At 34.5% G+C, this 10,327-nt stretch overlaps 2 protein-coding genes across 2 annotated transcripts in view; one reads left to right on the plus strand and one right to left on the minus strand.

Annotated features, from left to right (window-relative positions):
• LOC100366335 (beta-1,3-galactosyltransferase 1-like) overlaps positions 1-10,327 on the minus strand; it is a 414,782-nt gene that overhangs the window by 168,401 nt on the left and 236,054 nt on the right. The gene's annotated exons all lie outside the window — the stretch shown is intronic.
• On the plus strand, positions 1,672-7,898 carry LOC102802123 (C-reactive protein 1.1-like). The gene is made up of 7 exons (XM_078013699.2): positions 1,672-1,801; positions 2,766-2,844; positions 3,683-3,704; positions 4,674-5,267; positions 5,818-6,062; positions 6,385-6,671; positions 7,552-7,898. The coding sequence occupies exons 2-7, from the start codon at positions 2,767-2,769 to the stop codon at positions 7,559-7,561; spliced, it is 1,236 nt and encodes a 411-aa protein (XP_077869825.2). The 5' UTR covers positions 1,672-1,801; position 2,766; the 3' UTR covers positions 7,562-7,898.

The following is a 10,327-nucleotide window of genomic DNA, read 5'->3' on the forward strand; positions in this document are numbered from 1 at the left end:
AATATTTGACAAATGAAAACTATATTTTAAAGAAAATAGGTATTACAATGAACAATTTGGAAAATATCCCTGTAGCAGGTTCACTGGTTATAGCCCAACAGTAGTTTATCATATGAGTAAAATCAGAAACCAAAGTGACATTAAAAGAAAATGTTTTAACTGAAAAAAGTTTGAAAACAAATGGCGCAAAGAACTGCAAGTGATTGAAGGAGATTTGTAAGTTAATTTTTAATGGCATCCAACAATTTATAAAAGAATAGGAATGAATCTACCCCCCCTTCCTCCACACTTATTGTAAATTAATGCCATCCAAGAATTTATAAAAAATAGGAATGAATCTACCCCCCCCCCCCCCATCCGCACACGCACTAACATCCCCCATTTCCTCTTCTCTTTTCTTTTATTACTACATTTTAGTGCTGTTAATTTTCTTTTTTCTTATCTTTTTGACATGTAAAAATAATTTGAAGTAATGTAATATTATATGAATAAAAAGAATATAGAAGACAAAATAAGAAAGGGTACATGTTCAACGTCAATGCTGAAATAAACACCTTGGTTAGACACAATTGGTACAAGGTTAAGAGTGGTATAACTGCCAACAAAAACGGAACCAAAAATTGTTCCAGCAGTTATAAGTGAATGCGATTGTCAACGCAAACCAAGTCATATACAGACAGCAGCTATGTTGTTGAGGAGTAAAATGTTGCTTTTCATATATGCTTCGATTCAAATTTCCGTTGGATGTTTTCAAATGACAGTTATCAAATTATGCGTGGGATAAACTGTTAACCCCACCCAAACCTATCTTCCCATCCTCAGACAGTTGTGGGTGCGACTGTCGTGAGTGTACACTTAGTAGGGAATTAAAAGTGTCCACATCATCGTTTCATTATTTGTGAGAATGGATACTAAATGGATAACTAATGGAGATTAACATGATTTGCTATATGCATAATATGTAGAGATTTGGAATGCGCATTTAGAACAGGGGGCAGAAAGAAGGTTTCCTGGCAACATTTATTGCGGGTCGGGATGCTAATTTTAGGTTGGGTGTTTTGAAGCAATTATGTAACGTTATTTGAGAAGTCAATTTTTGGATGTACGTCATAATCTTTCGAATTCTAAATACCAGCCCGTCCGTTTTTGCTTCTCGTCGTACTTATGGTACAATAGCAGCAGCCGAAACTGTCGTTGCACAATTTTACTCGCTCAAAATCTGGCGAGTAAAATAAAACGCAAGAATACGTGAATTTCACTATATTAATCCAGTACAAACATGGTGGAGAGTCCTTTAACGATGGTTATTTTGCCAGTACTAGGTCGACATTTTACAGAAAATACCAAGCGCCGAAAACTACCAACAATACATATATAATACATAATATATATCAAAGTTTAAAGTTCAAACCTCACATTAATTATATTTGTTCATGCTCAAGTGTTTAAATTATTGATTCGGCAAGTATATTTTAATGGCTAGTTGTGATATGATAATATATATTTATAATTAACAAAGATAGTTTATAAACAATTCCCACGTCAACCTGTACTTACCCCATATACATTATTAATGTTACGTATGCATATGATTTGCCTCGATATCAAGCATTTCGTCACACATTCATGATTGAATGATCTGCAATTTGAAAACACGGCTGTGAAGAGGAATATGTAAAAATTGCAACCGCACTATATATAGAACTTATTACCCCCAGGGAGACACATCATTCGGTCATCTGGACAGTCTAGAATCCAGAGTTCAATCTAGAGCATCCAAGCATCCAACCGACTGAGTAAGGTGAGTCTACCATAATTGCATTATGTTTGAGCTGTGTAAATGCGTATTTGTGATATTGCATAACTGTACTGTCAGCAAAACGTTTATTGGGAAGATTCACTAGATATGTGTAGTGTTCAGGGGATATGTGTAGGTCTCGGTAAGGAGACAACCACTCTATACAATAACCCTTTTTTCATAACCAAACGATGCGCGGTTCATTGGGTTTGCTTTTTTGATATAGAGATGTTCTCTCGATATTTTAACTTTTGTTCACACTAAAAGGAATGTTTTGTCAAAACAGTGTCTCTCAATGTTCTGTAGATGTGCATTTCTTTACTTGTTACAAATATTAAGCACGAAGCATTAAAGACAGAACTATGAATTCTATACATTTTGTGGAAATATTTGACTTCTAGTATCAGGTTAATTAGTGGCAAAGTGCTATTGCTATGTCTAAGCTAAAGTGATGCAATGAAACGAATTTATTCGATTTATTTTAACGCCATAGTTACAACATGATTGAGAAGCATCGCAACGCAGGCAATAACACAATTCAATAACACTATTCAGTTATTACCATATCCTGGTATTTAGATGAAATTATACACTGGTATGTATTAGAAATACACAACTGAAAATATACAACGCAAATAACCGGATATGTACGTGTTTTTGAAGTTCAATTATTTTATGAAAATATGTTAGGCATTGTTATGAATTACAACGCCAGATTATAATTATTCAATTATATTGTTCGGCCCAAACCTCCTTTGAACGCTATATATGCAAATTAATGATGAACGTAATAATAAAGCCATAACTACGAGATTTCACCTTTATTACTTGTTCATGGAAAGATTAGCAGGTGAAAATCAACTGCATGAAACGTCCAGTTATCTATTCTGCCGTGTCAATCCATTCACTGGCAATGTGAATTGTATTAACGTTGTGTTACCATTAAAATCGGTGTTTATGTTTCTAGAATGAAGTCGTATTTACTTTTCTACATCACTTCGTGCATGTGTGTCTTCCATGTGATGGCGACTAGAACTGACGACCAGGTAATACCATTTTTTTCAGAATAAATTGCACAGGCGACAAGCTTTAATAATACAAAAACAGTTATACACATTTATCAGAAGTAAACTTACATACATACACAGTGCATGCATGATATAATAAACATTATTACAACACCAGGAAATACAACAAATCCGTAGTTAATATTGCATCTTAACAGGCTTTCATCGCAATCAACATTTTCGGTCTTTTCCTAGAATACTGAAAACAAGTTAAAATGTACCAATTTTCTTCAATGTAAAAGGACTTCACCGACAAATTATTCAAAGGTTTCTTGGTATCACTTCTAGAAACTTTTCCAAAATAATACGCAGAAATACGGAAATTGAATTTGTTATGTTATTATTTCAACTGATTGTCCAAGCGTTACTCTGTAAACCAACTTTCACATACAACGATTTCAACAACTGAATATTCCACTTGAAAGTACCCATATCAAAACGAAGCTGACCAAATTGCCCCAGCCATAGATGCTCCATAGTCAGTAATTGCTGTTCTATGTTCAACGCGTTCAGTATGTGAGCAGATACTTTAATATATACGAACGCACTCACTCAGACCAGACACAGGTGTGGGCTAAGCATGGACCCTAATACAGACGCATACTTCATTATGGCGTTACCTGAAACACCATTCTACTATGCACGTAATCATTTGCAGGTGACAAATTGTTTCCATGGAGACTTGTTTTAAACTAAGCAAGCCTGTTTTATAATTCACACATAGTATAGCCATGCAATTTTGAACACACTCCAACACATGCATCATTATGATAGTGATTCTAAATCATTCATTCGATCTCACACATTTTAATTTCAGAAATCGTTGACTAAACGGAACCGTAAGTAGTTGGTTTATTTGTTTATTAAAGTCCATTTGAAATTGTTGCTATTTCTAATCCACATTATGCGGTTTCCAATATACTCTATGCGATTTCGATACTATATTATTCGGTATTTGTACATTACATACGATTTCCAATCTTCTTTTTTGTGCATTCTAATTATGCTAATTTCAATCTACATAATCCGATTACCACTTCATATTATGCAATTACTTTTCCAATCTTCATTGTGCGATTTCTAATCTTTATTATGCGATTTCTTATCTTCATTATGCGATTTCTTATCTCCAATATGCGGTTTCCAATTTTCATTATGGGATTTCTAATTTCCATAATGCGATTCCTTATCTTCATAATGCTATTTCTTACCTTGATTAGGCGATATCCAATCTCATTATGCGATATCCAATCTTCAATATGCGATTTCATGTCTTCATTATGTAATTTCCAGTCTTCATTATGCGATATTCAATCTTCATTACGCGATTTCTAATTTTCATAATGCGATTCCTTATCTTCATAATGCTATTTTTTATCTTGATTAAGCGATATCCAATCTTCATTATGCGATATCCAATCTTCATCATGCGAATTCTTGTCTTCATTATGTGATTTTCAGTCTTCATTATGCGATATCCAATCTTCATTGTGCGATTTCATATCTTCATTATGCGATTTCCAATCTATAATATACTAGTTCAGATGCATATCACATACGATTTTCAATCGACATTGTACAATTTCCTACTTTTCCTTCGTGAAATACAAAGTACCTGCCCAATTTCCATTTCTGATATGCTGTTCATAATTTCTACAATACGATTATTATTCAGTATTATGTGGTTCTTATTATACATTCACGAGATTTCCAAATGTACATTCAATGTTGAAACGCAGATGAAAATGTGGATACTAGTGAACTGCAACAATGATATAAATAATTCTCCGTATTTGTGGATATTCCAGCAAACAATGCACTCTTGGACTTCTACAAACAGTCTGATGTAGCCATCACTACACCGATACCAGATCTCACTGAATTCACTGCCTGTGTGTGGATCAACTCCATTGACAACAAGGTAGCATTATTCTCTTACGCTATAAGTGATACAGAACTCAATGAGATACTAGCCTGGAATCTAATTAGTCCCAAACTGGATATCAAAGACGAACGTTTCGGGGTGTCTCAAACAGCAGTGAACGATGGTAAGTGCCACCATCTGTGTTTCACCTGGACGTCCTCTACTGGTCGCTGGGAGATATATATTGATGGTAATTTGGATGATTGGGGCTATAAAGGACAGGGGAGCACGATCAAAGGAAATGGTGTTCTCGTACTTGGTCAGCGTCAGGATCTTTTAAGAGGAAGATATGTCGCAGGTCGAGCGTTTGTTGGATGGATGACGAAATTCAACCTGTGGGGAAGCGTTCTCAGCACTAGTCAGATCAATGACGTCATGAATGATGATTCAAATACGTTGGTGGGTGATGTGTATGCCTGGGATCTAGACACTCTTGATATTAAAGGAACCGTAGAGGTCAAATATATCGATATATGCTGTGAGTATTTTATGAAGTAACTTATACAAACACAGTATACATCAAATTTGCCGTGCTGCTGTCTGTTCACCGTAGTTATTTGTACAAAGGCCATTTTAGCTCTGTATATGCAACAAAATACAGCTCATGGCAACGATTGCAAAATAAAGCATAATATCTACATTGAAGAGCCAGGGTGGGGATAGCTGGTACGGGTTACAGAAAATAAAAACGGCATTTTACGAATGAATGAATTGAAAGTTCCATTTACAGTAAAATAATAGGTTTTTACACTTTACAAATAAAGCAAATTCTTAATTACATTTTACATTTTTATAATATATTTGATAATTTGTGTTTAATAATCAAAATTGGAAATTTCATACGAAATACGCTTACAAAAATAAGATCTTTGTACAAAAAGTATGGACGAATAAAATAGCAGATTACATGGTTATTTAAACTAAGGAGTGTAGCATGCTTCATAAACATCCATGACAATTGCTCTTATTGTACACAAGTTGACACAAATTATTATATGAGAATAACAATTCTGTCAATATTTCAACAGCTGGTGGCGCTGTTAGATGTGATCCTCACTTCACAACGTTGGATGGTCGCCATTACAGTCATCAAGGAATATGCTGGTACACTCTGGTAAAGGACTGCTCCGGTGTCAACCCAGACTTCGAAATAACTGCTAAATTCGAGCCTCGACAAAATAGTAGCAACGAAGAAATCAAAACCAGGGTCGTTGCTATTAACATAACTGCTGGCGATGAATATGTTCGTGTGAATGGACTTGACGTAGTTACAGTAAGTCATTAGTCGGTTACTGCACCACAAGTGTAAATAAACCAAAAATGCAGTTCAAACGTGCAGACTTGACATTAGTCAAATCTGCTACGACGTAAAAATGATATTCGTGACTTTTTCCTTCAAGTATACGAATGGGTGTAGTTATGTAGTCGTTCATTAGATAGGGTATAGAAAAACTCACAAAAACAGGGTCTTCTGAGTTAACATGAGAATATGACAACATTTCGTTCTTCATACTCCTACTGAATAAACACACAAAAAACACACAGGCAGTCGTCAGAAATGGGATACCAATAATGTATTCAAATTTCTTTTATAGGGAAATTTTAATGGATTGTTTTCCGGACTAACAAAGATCGATGTTTCTCAAGTACACGAAATGGTGTTAGTGAGTTTCACATTGAAGGATACCGTCTTCAAATTAGATTGGACTTTGCGGAAACACGTCTTCAACGTTCATATTTTTGGTTCAGACTATCGTGGTATTCTGTGTGGACTTTTGGGCAATTATAACGACAATATCCATGATGATTTCCAGAAGCCTGATGGTACTATTGCGGATAATGCCATTGAATTTGGTGAAAGTTGGAAAATACAAGACATTGAGTAAGTAACCAAGTAATTTATTTTAACTCTAATTCGAAGTAGGTCACTTAAACTTTTCATGTAAATTCATGACCAAGACAGTACTTTGGTTGAGGTAATGGTTAGTGTTCGTTATTGCTTCTATATATTCAAATAACTCCCAAACTAAAAGGCACTCCGACAGTGCAAACATACTTATCCTTACATTGCATTTACCTAGATATAGAGATGAACTGTTCCAAAAGTCCTTTCCCCATGGTAACCAGATTCAGATCTCCCTCAAAATATAATTTATTTGTTCATGTTTTAACTTGAGGGTTACCCCTTCTTAAACAGATCTTAAATCTATTTAGACTTATCTGACAATGGTTAAGAACTTGTCAATACAATCCTAAAAATTTTGCTAAAAATATATTTTTAGTAATCTGGCAGTAGTGAGAGGTTCTTTTAAAAAAAACTTGCACCATTATATTATCCTTGTCAGAAATATTTGAGGTCCTAGATGGATAAATAATCACATTAAACAAACCAGTGCCGACAACAATAAAAAACTTCATTGGCGAAAGTAAAAACAAATAATAATAGTGAGCGTTGCATGTGACTATGACTTGTTAAATAACAATTTGTATGTAACTCTATTCTTGTAACTCAAACTGCTCGTATCCATTTCTATCATCCAATAATATCCATATTGCTTCAGATGCTGGTTCACTGTTAAATAAGTTTATTTCGAGATAGAAGGCAAAAGCAATTACGAGGTTTAAATCAATTAGGTTTTAGAGAAGAAGAAAAACATTCTACTGTGAATCATCAGATTATTGATTACATAATATATGAAAGTTGACATGTATTAACAGGTATTCATATACAAACTTGGTTTATGCATTATCATTTTTAACAGGTGCAATTGATCAAGGTATACAGTGATGGCGCTGATACCGTTTACAAGACTGATGAGCACTGCTTCACAATTGTCGGTCATCATTCTCTGGGTGCAGGATTAGTTTCATGAGTGTTATATTTATCGATTTTGTTAGGTTACATCATCATATGCCCTACGTACAGCACTTGTTATTGGCCCTTAACGAATATAAGTTAACCATTCCGAAATATCTCAAAAGGCATTACCAAGTACTTTTCCAAATACCTTTATTACTGTTGATTCTATGTAATGGTCGTAAACTCTTATTGTATTGGTGAAAGGATTATTTACCTACATTTCAATGTAATTAAAAATATTGCATAACATTTTCCTTATCTGTAATTGTGTTGTTTTCAAAACACTTCAACTAATCAGTAAGATGTTTATATTTATTGGTGAAGTTTAAATCTAAAACTTATAAAGACAGTAAGCTACTGAATTCAATGTCACGCTATAAGAATCTGGTCATGGTTGCTACATATGCAGCTGTGAGTATGCATCGCCACGACCCACTCAATGTGTTTGCAATTGCAATCCTTATCCTATCCAGTACTCTGAACACAACTTTTCCCAGGAAAATGTAAACAATTTGTATACAAATGCAGTATTCAACAGCAAATGCTAACAATCCTGTATGAATAGTAATAATAATATCCATGTATTGAGACAATGAATCACACATGCCGCTTTTTTGTGTTGTTTAAGTATATGATTGTAATCTTACACATATATCAATCTAGTTGCCTACTTTTAGGACTCAAATAGACAAGTAAACTTATATAACAGAAAGTAACGAATTTGTATACAATGAAATGGAAGGAAATGAAACATACCGTTCCAATTCCGTTAGTCATATTGAAATCAACATGGAAGTATTTCATCAATTTATAACTAGTGGCAGCAACGTGGAAATGTGTTCAATGCATACAAGATAGATGAACGCATCCACTCAGACGAGGAACAAGAATGGGGTAACGATGTTGACGCATAATTTACAGAAGAACAGACTTAAATACCAGTATGCTGCCCATGTACTCATTCGCACCTATCACATTGTTGGTCTTGAAAGTTTGTCTTAGACAAGGTAATCTATATTCTAGCTATATACATTCATGCAAAGTATGTCACATTCTAAAACAGAGTGCTATTCCATTACAACCAAACGATTTATACCAAAGTCAGGATGAATTCGATTGTACAATCGGATGTGTCTTGTTTTCATGTTCATTGTCCTGTTTCTGTCGACCCCCTGATACTGTCTTTACATGGCGTTGCTGTCTGTAGAGGATACTTAGCACGGATTTGGGGGGAAATATATTCGGCTGCCACATAGTGTGGCAAGAACGTAGAGATCGACAATAACATTTTAGCAAGTGACTTGGGTTCAACATCTGAGACAGTGTTCCCGGCATTGGTCGCTGATTGGTGTAGGAATCAGTCGATGTGTTCTTAATGCCCGTTTTATGGACTCATTCGTGTAAAGAGATCAGGTATCCAGACATTATGTTGAGAGTTACTCTTCCTATTCAAGGAAATCGTTACGCAACTTCCGCTTAAAACCTATATAGATATATATACTATATATCTCGGTAATCAAAGGGAGATCTCTCATTAATAATTTAACGTGGTATGAGCCATCTGTGTTAGGTACCATCAGCGTTACATCTATGTCGAGGTACTGTGACATGCGGTAGGAACATGAACAATGGAATATATTACGAGTTTCACCGGAACTTTCACTTAAAGCTGGTAGAGTCATATGTGCACATTTGACTGCACATATCGCTGATTATAAAGCAATCGTATTGTCTTCTAGATTACGAACATTATTGCAGTATCAGTCAAACAACTTATTATCATATTAAATCCTTGGATGTCATGGCATGTTTCTTTAATGTCATCTTTTCTCCCTCCAAGCACCACTTGAATGGAGCCTGGGTATTAGTTTCATAATTTGAATAATAAATCCATTAATTGTTAAAGTTAAACCTATTATAAGATATTTTGATAGAAACGAAATTTATTGTAACATTTATTGTGAAATATTAAGATATATATATTGTTTTATTTGTCACATTCACAGGGTATGGTAGAAAATTAAAATTCATACATGTAGGAAAAAGTGGCGTTTGAATCTGATTAAAATTCCTGATTTGCGTGCCATATGATATATATTGATTACCCGATTCATTATTATGCTAGTCACACGATATATATCAGTAAAGCTTCAGTTGAGCTGCACATATGTGTCTAATCCAGGGGCGACACTGGGATCTTTTTATACCCATGATTAATCGCTACCTATTTCCCTGACAAACGTTATTTTACTGGCCATAATGAATTTAGTCGATACAAAACTGCGGCAAAATAAAACAGTAATATGTTGTTGCTACAAATGATCCCATTCTAATGACATGGTCTCCTGTAACGTATAAGGATGGGCCAATCAATGTCGCTTCAATCGATAAGTTAGTTTGAGTGTGTAATTTTCCGTCATCTAGAATAATGTAAAATCTAAAAGTAAAAGTTAGCTCAAAACGATATCGATATTTACATAATATAAAAGATTTGTCATAAGCATCATTTATATGAAAGGTATGTCCAGGTGATGCTATATCAAAATGCACGTACTATAAATAGCCGAGAAGCAATATGACGCAACTATGACAAATGTCTTTGAAATACTAGGATATGTTCGCAAAATAATTCATATTGAAAAATATAGAGAAATTGACAGGCAAATCGCCTTTGAATG

Source organism: Saccoglossus kowalevskii, chromosome 5 (assembly GCF_978046115.1).
Source record: "Saccoglossus kowalevskii chromosome 5, keSacKowa6.1, whole genome shotgun sequence".
In the NCBI taxonomy this organism is placed as follows: Eukaryota; Metazoa; Hemichordata; class Enteropneusta; family Harrimaniidae; genus Saccoglossus; species Saccoglossus kowalevskii.

Bases quoted from the DNA above. Each gene is read 5' to 3' on its own strand.
- LOC102802123 (XM_078013699.2), top strand. From the start codon at position 2,767: ATGAAGTCGTATTTACTTTTCTACATCACTTCGTGCATGTGTGTCTTC. The intron at 2,845-3,682 runs GTAATACCATTT...TTTTAATTTCAG, and splicing joins CGACTAGAACTGACGACCAG to AAATCGTTGACTAAACGGAA. The intron at 3,705-4,673 runs GTAAGTAGTTGG...TGGATATTCCAG, and splicing joins ATCGTTGACTAAACGGAACC to CAAACAATGCACTCTTGGAC.